General features: G+C 32.5%; 1 protein-coding gene across 1 annotated transcript; it reads right to left on the reverse strand.

The window, feature by feature from the left end:
• Positions 1–553: 553 nt before the first annotated feature.
• Positions 554–20,394, reverse strand: LOC119633720 (protein yellow). Its single transcript, XM_038027418.1, has 2 exons — positions 20,075–20,394; positions 554–2,130 (listed from the first exon to the last, which is right to left on the reverse strand). Exons 1-2 carry the CDS (start codon positions 20,319–20,321, stop codon positions 806–808), a joined length of 1,572 nt encoding a protein of 523 aa, XP_037883346.1. The 5' UTR covers positions 20,322–20,394; the 3' UTR covers positions 554–805.
• Between the last annotated feature and the right edge of the window lie 519 nt (positions 20,395–20,913).

The following is a 20,913-nucleotide window of genomic DNA, read 5'->3' on the forward strand; positions in this document are numbered from 1 at the left end:
ATTGTGGGTGTGTTTGCTATGTGGAAAAGTATCGAGCACAGACACTACAAAAAGTCGACATACGGACATCCTTCAAACGATTGGAGATTTAATGCCTATTAACAATTTATATACTGTATATAGTCCCGGAAGTGTATTTCTCGGTGTTGCAGACAAGTTGTCCGACAAAATGATCCGTATAGGGTGATGGATATATATATAAAGTTATGTCAGAGAATCATGTTGAAGTAAAATGAAAGATAAGACTAATAAGATTTCTTCTACACAATCTCTGGCGTCGTCATTTAACGGCGGCGGATGCGTCGTCTAAGCGTTCTTTCATAGAGTGATCTTATTAGCCAAACTGACTTCTATTACTTTTCGTAGTCGAAGAATCTTTCTCTTACCCTTTCTATTATCGAGCATATATCCTTCTTACTTAGTTGTGATTGTAATCACTGCAGTGTGATGCGTTAACCTTTCAAGTCATCGACATGAAGTAAGAATCGAAATCAAATGATAATTTTCTCTTTATTAAAACATTAAATGAGCTAAATATTTCTTTTCTTTTATGTTCGAGTATAATTTACTAAAGTGTTTGTGATAATCGGAAAAGTGTATGATTTTGTAAATACATGCAAGTGTTAAGCTTAACGCAACAAATCTCTGCAGTGGAATATGACAATAATAATAATAATAATAATAAGTGTAATGCCTTGAAAGAGATTCATACAAAATTTTAATGAATGTCGTAAAGTATTACAACTATTTGCCCTATAACGTTTTTGAGATAATACAAAATTTGTTCACATTAAGCTATGATTATCTAATGATGCTGCTGTTGTTGCGATTGACGCCACCAACCGCTATTACGTATAGTAGCATAATTTTTCAAGCCATCGGGTGGCTGCGTTACAATTGGAGGGAAAAGATGGGGACCGCCAGCACTTTCTAGACCCAAAGCATTTTGTTGTTGTAAGACAAAATTTTTTGGCGTATTAATATTATTCGATGTATATCGAGTCACAAAAGTTTGTTGATGATGAGGAACAACGGGCAAATGAATATTGCCCGGAGCATGACTAATGGGTGGCAAATACTGCCGACTGTATGGAGCAACAGGCTTCTGCAGTGCTACAGTGTTAGGAGGACCAAAGACAACACTGCGTTGATCGCAGACAGTGCCCTCTATAAGTGTATTTAATGGAGCAGTGTAAATACGGAAATTGATGTCGTCATAATCCAATTCGGAAAGTAAAAATACGGGCATGCGATCCGACAGCACCCAAACATTGTTATTCTCATCAATTTTTACATCAGACGGAAAGACTAAGCCAACATCATCACGATCGACAATACCATGAAATTGCGGCGAATAGGGCATAGATGAATGCCAGCAACCGACAGCATTTTGATCAATTAAATTAAATAACTCGACGCCTTCTTCGCTTATTACACGCGAAGTGGTGTGAGCATTAGGACCGCGCTCGTCTAATGCGACAAAATCATGGTAACTATCCTCGACTCGGGATTCATCGCGCAATATACGCGTAGAAACGGCAAATTGACGATGACTAGCTAACGGGCTGAAGTATAGAGTGCGGTAACCATCAGATTTAGGCGGTGTAAGGGCCATGCCAAAAATGCCCTCTTCACCCCATTGAAAATTGAGCCCGGCCACATTGAAATCGCCACGCAATGGATCTGGGAAGAAATATGAGTGTCCCGAGAAGCGCCAAGATTTATTCTGCTCCCATGAATAGACAATCAAGCCATAACCCAACTCATCGGAGAAATAAGCAAAAGCATCATCGCAATTTTTACCAATATCGACAGCAATATTGGCAATGAATGTATTGGCATTCGTGTCCTCGGAACGTAATTCGTATCGTCTGATGCGAGTATCAGTCGTTAAATCGAATACATTTACCGCATATGGGCATGGATTGGTAGTCGTATTTCCAATGCCTACAGTGCCTGTATCTAAAACCCATAAACGACCGCATTCATCGGCTTTAATACGATAAGCTGTAGTAATGCTATTCGCGCAGTCACCAGCTGTGTTTGCGCGCCAATCGGGATAGGGTATCAATTCAGGTGAGCCGGTTACGCTATGATCCATGTTAATATATGTTAACGTAGCCGGTATACCTGTAAATAAATACAATACCAAGAAACAAATCAATAAAAACACTTGCAAAATAGATGAAGAACACCTTAAATATATAAAAAATTATACGCATAATTGTGACAATATATATGCAAATTAACTTCAGTTTAGCACGCGAGCATCATTAAACGACTAAAACAAATTTAAACTAAACGATTGTGCCAAACAAATAACGTGTACAGAAGCTAATAAAAATTTACATTTTTAACACGAAGTGGCATAAATGGCTCATGTGGAAACCAGCAAGCAAGCAAGCAAGCAAGCGAGCGAGCGAGCAGGCAAGCAAGCAAGCAAGTAAGCAGGCAAGCAGGCAAGCAAAGCCAAGCCAAGTCAAGTATTCTGACACATCTTAGTGCATAAACGGCAGCACAAGTATAATATATATATATATGCACACACAATGAGCTGACATATTTATGACCAAATCAAGACATCAGGCTAAAAGCCTCCCCGAGTATAGCAACTTAACAGAGACCAACTTTCAGCTCTCAGAGTTAGACATCGGTAAATACATATTGTAAGCAAGCGCGTTAATCATCACCACAACAAAGTGGTCGTAAAATATTAAACAAACCAATTCATAAACACACTAAAACTATTAGTTAAATAAAAATAAACAAAGATAATATTTGATGTGTGACATGTATACATGTATATATAATTTTAAGCATCCTCCTCTATAAGTGAATGCATTTACGTAGATATGCACGAAAGCATGTCTACTTGAATCTGATATTGAGTTAAATGCAAACATTTTTTACATTTAACAACTACTCACTGTTAACGTGAAACGGGGAATGAATAAAAAGGTGAATTTTGTTAACAAGGATCTCGAAATATTGGGAATATATCATAAAACTCATAAAGCCTCTAAAGAAATTATATTTACATCACGGAAGAACGAGCATGAAAAGCACTGCATTTTTCATTTGCCAAAAAGTTAAACGACTTGTGAACTCGGTACGGGAATTATACTCGCTACAGAAATTGGTGGAAAGTAGTTTTCAAAATTTGTTTCCAAAGAGCTTTTATGATCAAATTAAAGTTTACTTCTAGTCTACCTACACAACTTAGGCATATAACCTTTGCTAGAGTCCCACGAGCAAAAGTGACCCTAATCAGTGGATACACAGAAGTGTCCTTAACGTAATGGCCAAACACACAAAGGTGAGTAATATCTTTTGTACACGCTTTAGCCAAATGGCGTCTAATCATGCTGTTGTTGTGAGAAATTTTAAACCAAAGCATGTAAAACGCGTCGAATGAAAATCCAGCAAAAACTCCCACTTGCGCGAAAGTGTTCCCTGATGTTGTTCTAAAAATTTTTATTATACCATGTTTTTCAAGAGTTTACGAGCCGTGTCTTCTAATCAAAGTGCCGAAGAAGCCGACTTAAATGATATTTGGTGAAAAGATTCGGCGGACGAGTAAGATATTTCGGGGCAAAAATGCATGCAATTCCCAAAATTTGTGCAAATTTTTTTTTATTTATTTTTTTTTTTTTAGCTCCAACTTCGCGAAGCCTTGTCTTTGTATGCACATACCTGCTTACGCTTAGCATAAGCACATAAATATAAAACATTGCTTGTGGTGTGATAAAAGCAAACGCAAAGCATTTACAAATATTGTGTGAATGTATCTAAGATATGTATTCATATGTCTTACTGTTTATGTCAATTAATATGTTTATCTTGTTTCCCATTGCATTCGCGAATTCCGCATTATCCATTATCTTTAGCCAATGGCTGATGAGGTGGATAACAAGTCTGTCACTTTTCTACTTTTTTTTTTTTTTTTTTTTTTGGTTGGCGCATGCGTCCGGTGGCTATGAATAAACGCAAATCTTAAAAACCTGCCAATTGAAATAAGCATGAAATGCTATCGCGTTGATGTTTTTTTTTTTTTTTTTTTTTTTTTGCTTTTTCTTTAATTTCATTTCGTGTCATCACTTCATTGCAATGCGTGTAAATATGTGCATCAAAAAAAAAACAAAAAAAAAAAACTTGAGTTGACTTGATGCGAGAAAAATCAGCTCTCAAAATATTCATAATTAATAACTTCTTATATATCTTGACAATATATCTTAAGTATATTTTGCTTCAAATGTGGCACTTGATTTAATTGGTTCGCTTGTCTGCAAGATCTGTTAACATCTTGCGGAAAATATATGCGAAGATGTTATCAACTCTAAGCTAATGAGTGCCGTTGCAAGCGGCTCTATTCCCATCTCGCAGGTATAGACAAAAAAAATGCAATTTTTTTCTTTATGCACGATACGGCCGACGATGACAATTGTAAGCAATTGTGTGTTAATTCAATTTATATATTAGCAGTAAAACTTCTTCAACTAACAACATCGGAAAAATAATGATTTTAGGATATATTTGAAAATTTCTCTTATGTCGTAGAAAATATGTTGTTTCATCTATTTAAAGTAAAGAAGAGAAATGCAACCGATGAAAGCTCGAAAAGGTCATAAAACTTACATTAAACGCTGCTAGGACATTTAAGAGGTGCATTCTAGATACCAGCCTGAGCTTTTGCATGACTATTATAGAAAGGTTTAAGTTTGCTCCGATGGTTGCTTCAACTTGAGCGCCATCAATTTCTGATTTGACTTGAAATTTTTCCAAATAGCAATGAACCTAATATTCTTGCACCGCAAACATGCATTGCACTGCACATAACGTGCATTAGCGTTTTCTTTTTTTTATAAAAAAATCAACGATCATAAATAGCGAATACTAAGATGATCACATCTATTAGCATCGAAGAAAGGAAGTCTCTTCATGTCGTCAAAATATTTGCAATACCTGGAAGAGAGATTTAGACAAGTCCCGAAAAGTATACATTTCCTTGATCACCCAGGAATTGTGAACTGACTTGTCTGTCTGTCCGCTCACCTGTACAATGTATGGCGTGGAAAAGTTGAAATTCGTTGCTCACAATCCTAAGACCCGCTTCCCGTACAACGTAACGTGAGAACACCTCCGTTGTCGGAAAAAAAAAAAAAAAATCTTTTTATCTCGTTATATATAAATTAGATCAGATATAGCGATAACTCTTTACACATATACTCTATAATGGATTGACCAAGCCCACCTTTTTATAATTTTGAAAAATCTTCAGAAATCTTATAAAGTATATAAATATTGGTAAAATGAGAACACGATACTCTTCTATATAGGTATAAAAGATTCGGTCATAGTCGAATATAATTTTCTTACTTGTTTTTCTTATCATCTTACCATAAATTCTCGTAAAATCGTTTAACTTTTATTTTAATAGCAAAAACGTTGATGATTTTATAATGAGCTTGAACTACTTATTGCCTAAACACTCTAAACAAGCTTGAAAAATAAATATTCTTTAAACCCGTAAAAACCTGCATTGATCATGTGACTAATACGGCGACAATACATAGTTACGCGTAGATAATTAAATTAAATTAATTTGCAAATTTTCTGTATAATTCTACAATTTGTGTGCTACGAATGCCAAGCAGAAGATGTGACAGTTTCGATTCTTAATATTATGCTCCTCTGTACCTCGTTTTGCAGGAAAGCGGCATAGTAATGATTTGTTGCAATACTTAACACCTGCGTCATCAATGTAAATAATAAGTAAATAATGAATAATTGTAGTAAATATGAAGCATATAGCAATTTGTTGTTTCGTGCCCGCTACTCTATCAAGCATGACATAGCGATATTCATTAGAGAGTTTCACTTAAAAAATTGATCATTGACCCTCTGCAACTGGTAAAGAAGTTTGAATAGGTTTGGAATTGAGATCACAACACTTTATCGCATATACATGCGATGCATAAAGTTTGTCTGTAGTTCTTTTTCGGCCCTTTTTAGAATAGAAAATTCGTTCTATAGCATCGCGAATTTAAAACCGATTAATGCCTTAATTCATCTTTGCACCCAACTTAATGACGCAACAATTAAATATGAGATGATATCGTGTGTTGACAGCTAAGTACAAGTTAAGCTCTTGCTAATACAGGAAACAGTTTTTGCAAGTTTTTAGCGAATTACACACTTCCACGTTTCCATGTCTTATATTACTTACTTTGCATGTAAATAATGTCAAAAAAATTTAAATGAATAAAAATAAATTACTTTCAAATAAAACTAAGCAAGTAACACGCCATTGTCTTAGTTACCTTGTCTTTGCATTAGAAACATGTCTTACACATGTGTACACATGTATTATTTTAAGATCAGAGCAACGCGGACATCTGATAATGACTTTATATATAAAGAGAAAAACAAAAAAAAAAAAAAAAAAAGGGTAAAATGCTACCTAATGCCAACGACAGGTATATTGTTTCAGCGAAAAATCGAATGAGAAAAGTGGAAGCGTTAACTATCGATATAGTTGGTCGGTGGTGGAGATACCAATATGTATGTATGTATGTACATATGTATATATGTATGTATGTATACATTTGTAGGATGAAAGATAAGAAGTAAATAAATATAGTTGGCAGAGATAGGCAAGGTGAAAAATAACTTGAAATGTTTTCGTTTTTCTTGAAATGGTAGATGCTGGGGTTTTCCTTATTTTATATGTAGTATTGCATAAGCTCAACATTGCTTATTCAATAAAATTTACCGTAAATAATACATAATTTAATTTGCTTTCAACGGCTTTTGAAGAGGATGTCGGCGAAATGGAGCTGTCAGTGCGTTTGCATTCACATCACGGATTGATTGTAAGCGCATAAACCGAAAAAGACTTTTTGCAAAAATCTCGACAATAGAAACAAATTGCAGCCACTGCAAGATGGACAACTGTTAGGAGAAGTAATGATGCAGGTAGTGAACAAAGTAAACAACAATATGTTTAGTTAAAAAGCGGACGAAATTAACCTGTTTATGAATTTGTCAAACCATACAAAGCCATTATTATTACGTAACACACCGGAAATGGTATTAAATTTACGTGGACGGACGTATGTACCATCGAAATGAGCTTAAGATATAACTATCTGTTATTATATTAATTGATCCGGAAAATAATTCTGAATTGATTTAAAGCTGTCTGTCCGTCTCGATGTATATCCAACCTATATTCCACAATTTTCTGCAATAATTTGACGAAATTCGTTACACTGACTGATATATGGATTGGATCGGGCCACTTTTTACCGCCATTGGTTATGGAATGCCCTGTCCTATTTTGAAAATGTCGTTATATGAAAATAAATTGCAATTTTCGAAATTTCTCCACAAAAATCACCAACTAATTGAAACATACCTCGATGTGCTTGCAATTTCGTGACCCCTTTTCCAATGTAACTGTTCGTACGACAACTAAGCCTTCATATGGCAGAAACGTCAAGTTTTCATTATTTCATGGTGAAAATTGCTAAATAACATTATTCTGGCATAAAAAAACAATTGAATCACATAGATATACTATTTTATACATCCCATCAGGTCTAATAGTGTTCATCGAGAATAAGCCTTTATAACGTAACACCTACAAGTTTTCATAAATTATGATAAAAATATGTGACGAATAGTAAGATGATTATGATAAGAAAATATATTTCGCTAAATTTAGATATACTCGGTTCACCTTTTGCAATTTCTCAAATAAATCGAAGCAATAGAAAAAATGTAGAATTTTATCACAAAAAAAAGTAAAGTATTGTCTTAGACAAAGTGGTGTAGGGTGCTTCAATATTGATCTTTTCCCACTATAAAATCTCTATTTTTCTAGTTTTTTCTTGTTTAGTCTAAGGCTTGCGTGTGGATTTTATGTCTAAACGTTTCTCCTTTAATTATTGGCACCCACATAATGGAGCCCGATCTTCTTCGGGTAGCTGCTCTATTGACTCTATTGAATTGATTATAGAGAATGCGTTTACTATGCAAAACAAAATTTTTGATTTGAAGACATGAACTCAAAGGTGCTCCATGTCACAAATGTCGGCGACGGCTGTTACAGGTAACGATTCAAAGACGAAAAAATGAAAGATGAACAAATAGTTTGGAAGACTACTATATACTGAATTAGTAACATTGTTGCTGTTGTTATTATTGTTGCTATTGTTGTTGCTGTTGAGGTGACGTGCATGCTTTAAAAAGCCTACACAACATAAACTTAGTATTTATATCAATCGCTTTCGTTGAGCGTAAGTCTTTTCCTTTATTTTTTTTTTTTATTTTACGGCATCTTATCTTTGTCAGTGTCATCCTACAATATTTTGTTTACAGCAAACCATAGCAACAGTAGCAACAAGGCGATTTATGATACTGTTCGATCATCGTTTTTTCTAAAATGTATTTCAAGTTTCTATCTTAAGTCTTTCGTTTTACAAGCTATGTACGTGTTTGTAAATTTTAAAAACTTAATGATATGTGAACATAGGCGTATGGTTAGCCTAATCATGTAATCTAATTTAGCCTGTCCAACAGTCAAGTCATTCAATTTATTTAATTGAATCATAGCATAAGAGTAGAGAAAGAGACGCTTAAAGAGCATAATACGTGAGTTTTCAGTGTGAATGCAATAAACATAATCACATTTCTATCCAACAGATGAGTAGTAAAGGCGTTTGTAAATTAAATTGTTGTCAATTGATATAATTGATGCCTAATTTTGTATTATGGATCATCATTATTAGGTTACCTTAGTTTTTTTATTATTCATTCATTCATTCATTTTCGTTGATTTAATCGCCAAATGTTTATTATATTAATACATATTATATATATATACTCTAATAAATATATCATAGAGATCAATGTTAAATTCAATGGCATAGCGACCTCTTGCAAACTTACGAGGAAAAAAAGCTTGAATTAGCGATTGTTTCTCAAGCTATATGAAACGTTAAAAGTGAATGTTAATGAAACCAAAAGAGGAAATTAAAACTTATAACACAGACACACAAAATCACAAAATATATTTTCGTATTGCATTAGCAATGAAAAGAAGCGAATGTCTTTTTATATTCAGGGTCTCGGTCCATTATAATTACCCGTGGATATCGTAGCCATTTGAATGCGTAGATATATAAACTATCAACGCAATTAAAAGATTTTATTTTCTTTTTGCTTTTTCTAGTGAAATAAACACACAGAGCTATAAATTGAATTAAAAGATCAAAACGTGACTGGCTGTTATGATCAGTGAAACGAAACCTTTCAAACAATTCCTTCTTTTTTTTTTTTTTTTTTTTTTTTTTTTTTTTTTTTAAAAAAAATAATTTTTTAAAGATAAGATATAAAAAAAAAAATTATATAATTAAAAGTCAAACCTATTTAAATAAATTAATGGAAATATTTCTATTTTTTATTTTTTTTTTTTTGGGCTAACTTTCAAAAAATTGCAATTCAATTCTCTTTTTTTTTTTTTCTCTTTCATTTTTTTTATAGCCACCACAGGCGGAACATAAACTTTGCCAAGGCTTTGTGACAGATGAAAGTGTGCATAGATAATCTCATAATGTGTAATGTATATGTATAGATGAGTAGAAATTATGTAAATAACTATATTGCCTGACTTTCCATCAAAAGGCATCACATTTTCACAACTTTGTCGCAAGAAACTAACTTGGCTCATATAACATAATATAATCAAAACTGATAAAAAAAAAAAAAAAAAATCAAAACTTTTTAACTTTCAGTAGATCATCCCTCCAGCTTAGAGCAGTCAATTTTTCTTTAATAAAATAAGGATATTTTAGAGATTCTATATTTTAAGTATATCGGCTTGGAAAATCCAAAATAAATCGGACCAGAGGTTCCCAAACCAAACTATATATATAAAGAAATAAGCGACGATTTTAAAATATTGTCATCAAATAATTGAAATGTGTTATGTGTGACATGACGCATTAGACATTAGCGTTACGAAATGAGAAGATCATGACAGTGATCGTGACACGGCGCAAATCTAATGTTATCTCTTCCCAAATTTTTTTTGCTTCGTTTTTCTTATTCATTTATTGAATTTGCTTAAGATCACATATCTTAATAAATATTCATATATGTATGTATCCGTGCAGAGTATCACATTCTACATGAAGGTAACTAGTTTTGTGACGATAGTCGAAAAAGTGTTGAGAAGCAATCACTTTAATTTCACTTTCTTAACGGAACGAACCAAAAGACTTGCACTCCATCTACATAAAGCCTTGTAAAACCCTAACCTTGATCTTCGTTCATTGAAATTAAAAACATATTAGAAACGGTGACTTACCATAACTGAGCCTTGTCTACATATGTGTTTCCTTTTTATACCATGCATAGGTAATTGACATGACTTGTCAACTTCAAAAGGAACACAGTTTGCAGTTGTGACCAATGAGTAGGACGTGACTTTCATTGTCTTGACTTAAGCTTTCATCGAAATTTTTAAAGAGACTGCCACAATTTCAACGATAAGACACGTGCGTGCACTGTTTAGTCTTAAAGTATTTTTCAATAAATTAATACATGCACATAGTGTGTTTAATTATGTCGATAATAGGATTCAATGAAAAAAAATGTCTTGTTTTTTGCGAACCCAAATGTTGTTAAACCCGGAGTTGAGCGGTTCATAGTCATTGTCCACAAGCTACAAGCACGTATGTGTTCACTTATAAAAAAAAAACGTTATTATATGCCAAGCTGTGGCTCTACTCGAAAGATTGTTATTGCTTTTGCAAGCATACTTTAATCGTCAATTGTTTTATGCTCACATAAAAAACAAATATCGTATACGCTAAGTGAACATGAAATGTCAAGCTGTCTTACTCATGGTCGCGCGCGCATGTCCGACCGTCTTGCAATTTGCACTTTTCACGCAGTCACAAAATTTACGGAAGTAATCGCAGACTTCCATTTCTTTTGGAAGGATAGAAACTTGTGTTAAACCTAACAAGAACCAACAAAGTGTCGTATGATAATTATACATTTTGCTAATATTTGTTTTTTACATTTATTTACAATTATATATATATTACTACTTGAGAATTTAAATTAGAAGAAAATAATATAAGAAAATGTAAAACTTTCAAATGACATTTCACTATATTCACCATTCACTTCATTGAGAATTATAACACATGACATCAATAAGTTCGTAGGATTGCATATCATAATATTTACGAATCATGGCGGCCTTTAGATAATATCACTCTTCAAACAGAATGCATGACAATTTCATGATACACCTGATAATTAGTAGACAGGAATTTTTTGTTGATTTTTGTTTGTTTTTTATATATAAATCAAACCTTTAGGGAGTGTCCCCTATGCGTGGAACACAGTGACGGTTAGCAAGATGTGAGGAAAAAGAAAAAGCATAAGCGGGCATAAGTAGTATGCCTTTACCGATTGAACATTCGCTACAGCTGTGACCAAAGCACTTGAGATTTGAATAATGTTAGAGAACGGTGTCCGGCCGTACAATCACCGCGAAACAAATGCGTAAAATCGTTTTAGAAGATCGAAAAAGCAGTTGCTCGAGATACCTGACACTTGAATGATGTCAAAAGGCACTACCTTTTTACTACTTTACTACTTTAGATAAGCATTGGTCCCCCTCCCCTTGTCTCCCTTTGGACCAATGGCAAATGCATGTTGATGATCTAGAGCCTTGTTTGGAACTGCTAAGTTAAAATAGAAAGGATTTTTTCATGCAATTTGTGGCAATTTATAAAATTTGTATTCTTCAGGCCGCAAGAGAGCTCAATCGGCAATGATATGAATGGATAGCAACCGGCAAAAGCCATCTAAAGCGGCGACAAAGTCCATAGCCAGCTGTGAATGTTACGACATCCGTGTTTTCAGGTGTCCACAACTACAGTATTCATAGACTATCTTGAAAACGGAACAAAGGATCACGGGGGAATATTGCATAGCATTATTAGTAAATGAAATGGCGAAAAAAGAAAAAAAATCCCCTACGAACTTATTGAGTAATATGTTATTATATCGTTTTAGAGCGCATTTTTCGACAATACACTAATAATTGTAAGCGTGTTTTTGTAGATGTGCTACATATGATGACAAGCTTACTTTCTTTAAGTATCTAATTCTAGGATTCTTTTTATGGAATTTTACAGGTGCAAGCGCATTCATCATCAGCTTTCATTATTTTCAATAATTTATGCCAATCGAATGATAATTATAATCCACCGATCACAACAATCTCTCAACTATATGTATGAATCTTCAAACTTATCATTTCTTGTTTTTGTTTACAATGCGGTAGAGATCCTCGCGCTGGATTAGAAAGTCAAAGCTTCACGTTTACATACTTTTAATCAATAAGTGCAAGTCAAGTTTGAAAATAAGCAAACTATTGTGACTTAAAAATATATATATAAAAAGTGTTGATTTGAAACTTGAGACAAATGTCAGAGTAAAAATCTATCATCGAAAATCTAAAACGCAACAAATGCTGCGTCAATTAATGAAATACCTTGCAATTTGTATATACGGGAGAAATCCGGTCGGGGTATGTACACTTAAGAGCACATATATCTCTTAATTGATTTTCATTTCAACTTTAAACCATAGCTTGAATAGAGCATAGAGCACGCAATACACACAAATCATTATTTCATAATCATTAGCTAACATTTGCATTTAATTTCGATTTCCCTTTTCATTTTTTTTGCCAGTTTATGTTTTCACACTTAAAACCAAAACCAAAAAAAAAAAAAAAAAAAAATTATTTTTTATAACGAGTTGTATATGCGTAAAGTAAGAGGTTTTCGTAATTTATTTATTTGATAAATGTGTAATGCGACCGGTAGACTATATATGCGTAAAGTAAAAGGTTTTCGCAATTTATTTATTTGATAAATGTGTAATGCGACCGGTAGACTATTCTTAGCTTAAACCACATTATCGGTAAAACCCATGGTACAGGTTTTCTCTCTATGCCTTATACGAAAACAGTTTTCTTGCTAAGCAACAATTGTCAAATGCATAAATTCATGGTGAAAATTAACAAAATTTGCTTACCTTTGAAATCAATATCAGCGAAAAATTGTTTACTCACATGCACCAAGGCAAGAAGGCAAAGAATTATTAAGTCATTAACAACGTAAAAGGTGGACACCATGGTATGTGTAGCCGATCTATTATCAGGTGTTGCCGACTACACACGTGGATAACAAAGATACAAACAGGCTCTAGTACACATTAAAAAAAAGAAAATATTCGAATATTTTCGTAAAAATTTTAAATTAATTTTTGGTTTGTTTTGTTTTTTAGCCTTCTTGTCTATTAACGAATGCAAAGCATTTTAATCTTATCATTACGTTTGTGATTTTGTGGAAGAAAGGGAAAATGTGTCTGATATCTAACTCTGCGAGTTGGTTGATCTCCGTTAAGTTGCTATACTCGGGAGGCTTTCAGTTTAGTCAACTATTATGTACGTTCTTAATAACGAGCCCCAAATCCGAAATTTTAGATCAATCTTAGACTTCATATCTTATGGTTGTCGATAAAAATTAAAAAAAAAATTGGAAAGTAAATGCTAAGATCTTTTCAAAGGTAGAATAATAGGACTCAGCTGTAGTGGTCGCTCAGAGATTGAAAGACTACGCCTCGTTATGTATACTTATTAAGCTTACGTTATAAATTTCACTTAATCTGAATAAATCTGCATAGCCTTTAAAAATGATTTTAGCAAAGATTGTTATAAAGCAAACAAACAAAACGAACCAGTGGTCCGATCTCAAGCATTCGTATTTGGACAAAAACATGGAGATCAGCTTATTATGTTTCATCAAAATATCTCAAAAAATGCAAGCTTTGGGTTGAACACATTAAAACGACAGACGGACATACAAGCTTAGATCGGTGTAATAAAAAGTGAGTGTACCTTAAGCCTTTCTAAGTGTTACGTATATCCACAAAAAACTAAATATACCTTGTCCCGACAGGCAGTCTAAGGTATACAAAAAGATGAACTTTTTTGTATCGATTTTCAAATATTGAACTGGAACTGCAATGAAACTTGCCCCAAACTTCAGACTATTTATATGCAAAGAGTATATATAAGTAAGCTCGATCCTAGTCGTAAACAACTTGTTGTTCGTAACTTATATTAATTTCATTGATTTATTAAATATTCTTGTGCAATATTTGTTTTTTGAGTACAAGGAAAAACTATGGCAACAAAAAAAAAAAAAAATTAATAAATAAATAAATAAGTAATGATTTGAACACAAACAACTTTTCATTAATATTTCGTTATCAAATTGAAACGATTTTACCAGAAAAATAATAAAAACATATAACTCTATAAGGAAAGATATACACATATATACAAGAAGTCAACCTTTCTCTATAAATTGGAATAAAATTGTAATTAATCTCGAAGATAATTTTTTTTTTTTTTTTTTTTTGTAAGAAAATTCTTTAAAAAGGAGACCAATTATTTGAAAATTCATTAGCAAACACAAACTGTAATTAAAAAGAAGTTAACGTCACATAAAGCTACATAAGTTAGTAGGTAAATAAAATGTTTTGTTCAAAAACATATAAATACGACTTTTTACGCACATCTATAAAATATCTGAAATCATTGTAATCATATCGATTGACTGCCACTGCTGATATGTTCACTATCTATCTGTCTATCTATCTATACCACCTAAGCTTTGTCTACTAATATATATATATATGTGTGTGTATATGTACGTGTAACAACAGATACAATCAAGATTGCTTTACATCATATTTTTATCCGGCTAATTGCATACTTGTTTCGTTTGCCTGCTTGTTTGTTTATTTGTTTATTTCGTAAATATACAATTGTACATAAGATATTGTAATTGTTATATATATATATATATAACGTAAATTGATTTAATTGTACATCATTGTAAACATTTAACAATTAGTTCTCCGTTTGCAGTTATGTCTGCTTGTTTTTTTTTTTTTTTTTTGTTTTTTTCATTTAATTGAAAATTTACTTCATTTCAAATTATATTAGGCAAGCAGTAAATTAGATTAGATGGAATTATTTAAGCAAGAGTGAAAATGCGAAAAATTAGTTTATATTTTAACACATATCTCACTAAGATATACAGTAAGTAACATTAAGGCATTAAATAATTTGAAAAAATATTGAGTCTAAAGAGGATTTATTTACATTCATTTTGCATGTATATGCTAACATTGTTGCAAGCTGAACAATAAAAGATCGATTCATACATGAAGAAATTCGAGTGGCCATTGCCAGATGGCAAAGACCAAATTGATGTACACATGCAATTACATTGGATGATTACATTTGATGATAATTGTCATAAGGCCACGTATCGCGACAACAGAACGACAACTAGAACAATGGTATCAAACACTTTAACTGAAAGAGTCGGAAAGTTGTTGAAATACGAGACCTTCTTGTCCTCCTCGTCTACTTTGATAGCTCTTATGCATTAGGTTCAACATGATATGTGTGATATGTGTGATATGTACAATATAAACTCGTACGAGCATGAAGTACTTTGCTACGTTGTGATACTTTCCTCAATTAAATTATTTTACTTCTCTTGCTATATTCTTCCAATGGATCACAGTTTTCGTCTCATATCTAAGAATTTAAGCAAGAATTTTTTATTAATTTTTTTTGTTTAATTTTTTTAATCCTTTTTTATATCAATTATAAATTATATCATGATTAAACTGACATACACATGTCATTATTATTTGCATTAGCTGTATAATAGAAGTTAATTAATAAATTATTTAAATTGCTACATGTTTACGGCCATACAACATTTATATCAATAAATTATTTCGGCTTGTGCCGCAAATAAAATACAAACGAAACGTAATAAAAAATCTGACAATAAACAAATGCACTAACCAATGATGAAATCATTATCTAGACAGAAAGAGATAGAAAGAGAAAAGGAATGGAGGGGAAAATAAAAAAATTATTATCATGTTGTGCCTTGGAGAACATTTTTCCAAATTATTTTTTTTATTTCGCATTTATAGCCGTTTGAGTGGCCGACTAGGTTAAGGATCTTGACTAACCACTCAATCGTTATGGATTCGAAACTCAAGTGCGGTAGAGATATCAGTAAAGCCGATCGTCTCAGATGCACTAGCATTTTAGTCTTTCAATTTATTTCTCTGCGTAAATTAATTATAACAATAGTAAGTGAACACTGAAAACGTGTGAAACTTGGTTTAAAATCTAGCAAGAATTTTATGATAAATTTCGATTTCGATATATGAAAGCAGAAACATTAGCATCACTACAGGTCATGTGATAAAAACGTAATAGTAAAAGTGATTGCAAGTTGACTGCAACAAAGTGTAGATTGTGCCAATCTTAAGCAATCGCAAATGATAAGAAGGAAAAGGTACTACTAGTCTGCATATACTACGGCAACGGCTGTTTGCCTGTCCTTCCCTATTGCATTCATTTATCCCTTTTATTATATATGTATGTATATGCTAAATAAGAATAGCTTAAGATTAAGTACATACATACATTTTTCTACGTTATTTAATCATATTATTTAGTTTTTTTTTCCCCTCTCTCTCCACATATCTCTCTTAACTTCACTTCATGAAAAGCATTCAAGATTGAGATTTGATCTTACTAACGTAACTAGATCATAGTAAACGAATGTGTAAAGAAAACTCTTAAACCAGATGAACTTAAACAATTAGGAAAATTATATACGGTTGTGATTGGGTCTTGCATACTCCCACCCAAAAAAAAAAAAAAAAAAAAAATTCCATAGTCTATAACAATCGGTCAGCCAGGTTGATTTTTTTTTTTTTTTTTTTTAATATTGACGATATTTACAAGGAGACATTTATAGTGTGTTTACCGAAAAGCGGAGATGTGCTCAGTTTGTCTTGCATTGTGGACCGTCTGGGCCATTATCAGTATCAGTGTTTGTGCAAGAACTTCCAACATTTCTGTCCATTCCTTAACTTTTACCGCCAGGAGAATGTTCGGTAGGGACACTACGCAAACGTATACACGGACAGACAAACAGATACGAAGACAGTTAGAAGTACTTGCTTAGATCGACGGAGAATTTAATGCTAATCTAGAATACATTTACACTTAGGGACCTCTAAAGCTTGCTTCTGAGTGTTACAAATATTTCAACAGTGTGAAGATAGTACTTTTCTTCTCTTGGTAATGATTAAATATAAACATCGCTATATATTATATATAATATATTTGCTGATTTCTCAAAAAAACCGGGAAAACGACCATGCATCTTAGAAGCAATTCTATGATGCCTGCAGTCTTCACAAAGATTACCAGTGTATGGACATATGTAAATGTCTTAAGATAGCATTTCTGCATCAGAAGACTATTTTCCATATTTTCGAGAATGACAGTTGTTGCAATCTTTTTCTCAACTTTTTTATTAAATAAGGGTACATCGTTTATAAAAAAAGGGCGTGTTATGTACATTTTTTTTATTTTTTCCATGACCCTCAATGTATGAGGCAAGAATATTTGTGAATTTATAAAATGACGGTAATGCATAAAACTTTGCTCATACATATCGGACTTAAGCGTACAAATCGGATTTATGCTATCGATAATATTGTTATCATTAATTTATATATATATATATATATTTGCCAGGACTCTTTAAGAGACTAGTGTTTAAGATGCCGGACGCTCATTCGAAACGGCCAGGTTGGATTCTTGAGAGTCATGAGGATTAAAAATCACATGCGCACCGATCAAGCTTCATTTCCATATATATATATATATATATATATTACTTCAATATGATAGGTCTTATTCTCCGGCCGCATACATTTTAATAATATATTTCAGTTTAGTACTTCTTTGGGCCGCATGTTTTCAAAAGATTTCCTTGCAAAATTAATTTTGTTTAAGTAAATCTTCATTTCATATCTATCTTGTCGAAAAACGAATTGCGTAAGAAATCGACTTTAAAGATTCGTGGATATTGCATAGCGAGACTATAAATGTAGGGCAGAAACCGTAACGAGCGTGACTATATATTTTAAATCTGTCTTATGCATGTCGGTCTACCCGCTAATATGACTTTTTGGTTTCTTGCCAAACTTCAAGAAGTTGCAAGAACTTGAAACACAACTCGGATAGTCAGCGCACAGATGTTTAACGATAAAAAAAACATTCATGAAAAGGCAAGCATTTACAAACAATCTTACAATAGCGTAGAGATAGGAATAGTTCCGAAGACAAACTGAAGGTGTAATGAATAACTAATGGTGATCCTAATTACCTGAAATTCAAAGTATTTTTATAATTATTTTTTATACTCTGCAAAGAAATATTAAATTCTTTCGCACGTATGCAACATCTAGAAAAACTCGATGTAGTCCTATCTCGTTTATAAACGATCTAAGTTTCATTTGTCCGTCTGTACATTTTGTCTGACTGTTTGCAATTAATGCGAAAAATTACAGAATGCGGTGACTAGCTGTACGCAATATTTCAAATTATAGATTGCGTACAAATTAATTAAATATTAAATATAAAAATATTAAATAAATTAATTTAATTATATACATATATAGTGAAAAGAAAAAAACAATACAAAGAAATTCCAATACCTAGGGTATTGGACGTGAATGATTTTTTCCATCTTTGTACACGCACTGTAAAATCACCCATAGAATATATGGGAAAATTTGCATTGTTGTTCTTGCGAATAATAAATAAAGGTTCACGAATTTTTTTTTTTTTTTTTTTTTTTTTGTATTGAAAGAGACTTATCTGGCATTACTCATCACCCTTATGGTTCTCAATGACTTTCCAAATCGATCAAAGCGTGTATGTCCGTCGGTCCATCCGCCTGTTGTGTTTTCTTATGCTCACCCTAAAGGACGCAATGTCTGAAATATTTGGATGAAGTTCGGTGCATCAAAGTATTTTGACTTAAAGACGAACGCTCTTGAAAATGGTTCGGCTTGGATCACCGTTTCGATCACTTCCCATATAAGGTCTCAGTACTATAGGGTGGCGTAGTGTATTTAATGGCAGGCAGGGGGCCGCTATAAGGTTTTCAGCTGATTCAAAATGTCCTTTTATTTTTTTTGTGCAAAACTATAAATAAGTACCAGAGGGGTCAGGGTGATTTTGTTTTTTGTTAATACCAGTCTTGGGCCACTTTCAAAATACATGGGTTGTAAAGTAATTTCTTACTTGTTCACATTCTCGTTTCATTAAATTGATATGAGAATTTTCGAAAAAAAATGTAAATCAAGTTTGTTCACAAACCTAATCATAGACATGAAATTGAAGCCCATTCGAAATGAATGCGAATACAGTTTTATACGTGAACTTATATATGCCTCGATCGTTTATTTTATTCTTTTTTCTTTTTTTTTTTTTTTTTTTTTTTAAAAAAAAAAAATATTTATTTTTTTTTTTTTTTTTAGTTTTTTTCATCATATTTTTGACACTTAGCCAGCCCCTTAAATATGAATATCAATCATAATCAAAAGCACAATTGCACTTGTACAACAAGAACAACAAGAACAACAACAACAACAATAACAACAAGCTATTAATTGTCTGAATTAATTCCATCTGAGATTGTTTGAAAAAAAGCGTGAAATACATTTAATGCCCACTTACAAAAGTACCAACTTTAATATAAAAGTTTTAAGTAAAAGTCCATCAAGACAATGGTGTTTTATGAATTTGCATGAGTGACAGACATGCAAACCCACACAGCGTTAATGTATTATTACTGTTATTATTATTGTTATCATTTTTTTATGAAATTTTTTTTTTCTTTTTTTTTTATGTTTAATTATTTAATTTTTTTTTTTTTTTTTGGTTTCGATAGCAAGCGCTTGTTAATCGTAGTAATTCATATTCGATTTGAATAGCATTTCTTATTAAGTAAATAACAATTTGGTAAATAATTATTTTGAGAGTCATTATGATAATCGTAACTGTGCTTACCGTCTCGCCATCTTGGCACCGTAACAAATAGACGATTACCCCAGTGCTCAACGCCAACGGGCAAACCATTCTGAGGTACATAATCACCATTGGCCATAGCCTGTTCTTTTAAACGTTGATTCGGAAAGGCAAAGTCCAATTGATTCCAGTTATAGCGCTCTTGTAGTTTATACGCGCCATTGCCCAATGAATAACAATAGCAAAATAGCAACGCTAAACTTAACCATACTTTTAAAAATGATACCATTTTTCCCAAAACCGAAATAATTTCTACTTTTTATGCAATTAATGAAAAAACTTAAAATTTTTTCCTCTTTTTTTGTTTTTTTTTTTTTTTTTTTTTTTTGCTTTTTGCTGAATGTCCTTTTGCACGTCCTTTTTCCTTTTTCCTATTTCTGTTTTCTATATTTTCTTCTTCTGTTTTTTTTTTCTTATTTTCTTCAAAGTCGAACGGATTTCTTAAGCGAACGTCAAAGACGCCTAACGCGCAACTGTTTTCGTAGTCACATAAACTTTGATTTATATAAACTTTTATTACTTTTTTTTTGCTACTACCACTAGTACTTTTTCAGTTTGACTGGTTTCATAGATTATCCAAAACTGAACTTATCGGCAAAAAATAATACTGACGAATTTCTTCTGTGTGTTTCGTTGCAATTTTGTTACATCGCCAAGGTGACCATATTTAATGCATTCAGTACCTATACGCTTTATAAACAATTATTGTGTTATTGTGTTATTTCATATCCATTCCACGCTGGAAATGTGTGATTGCGTCTAAATTAAACTTAATTTAACGGCAAATGTACATACGTTCGTTGTTTAATAAGCGCAAAATA

This window comes from Glossina fuscipes, unplaced genomic scaffold (genome assembly GCF_014805625.2).
Source record: "Glossina fuscipes isolate IAEA_lab_2018 unplaced genomic scaffold, Yale_Gfus_2 0, whole genome shotgun sequence".
NCBI classification, from domain to species: domain Eukaryota; kingdom Metazoa; phylum Arthropoda; class Insecta; order Diptera; family Glossinidae; genus Glossina; species Glossina fuscipes.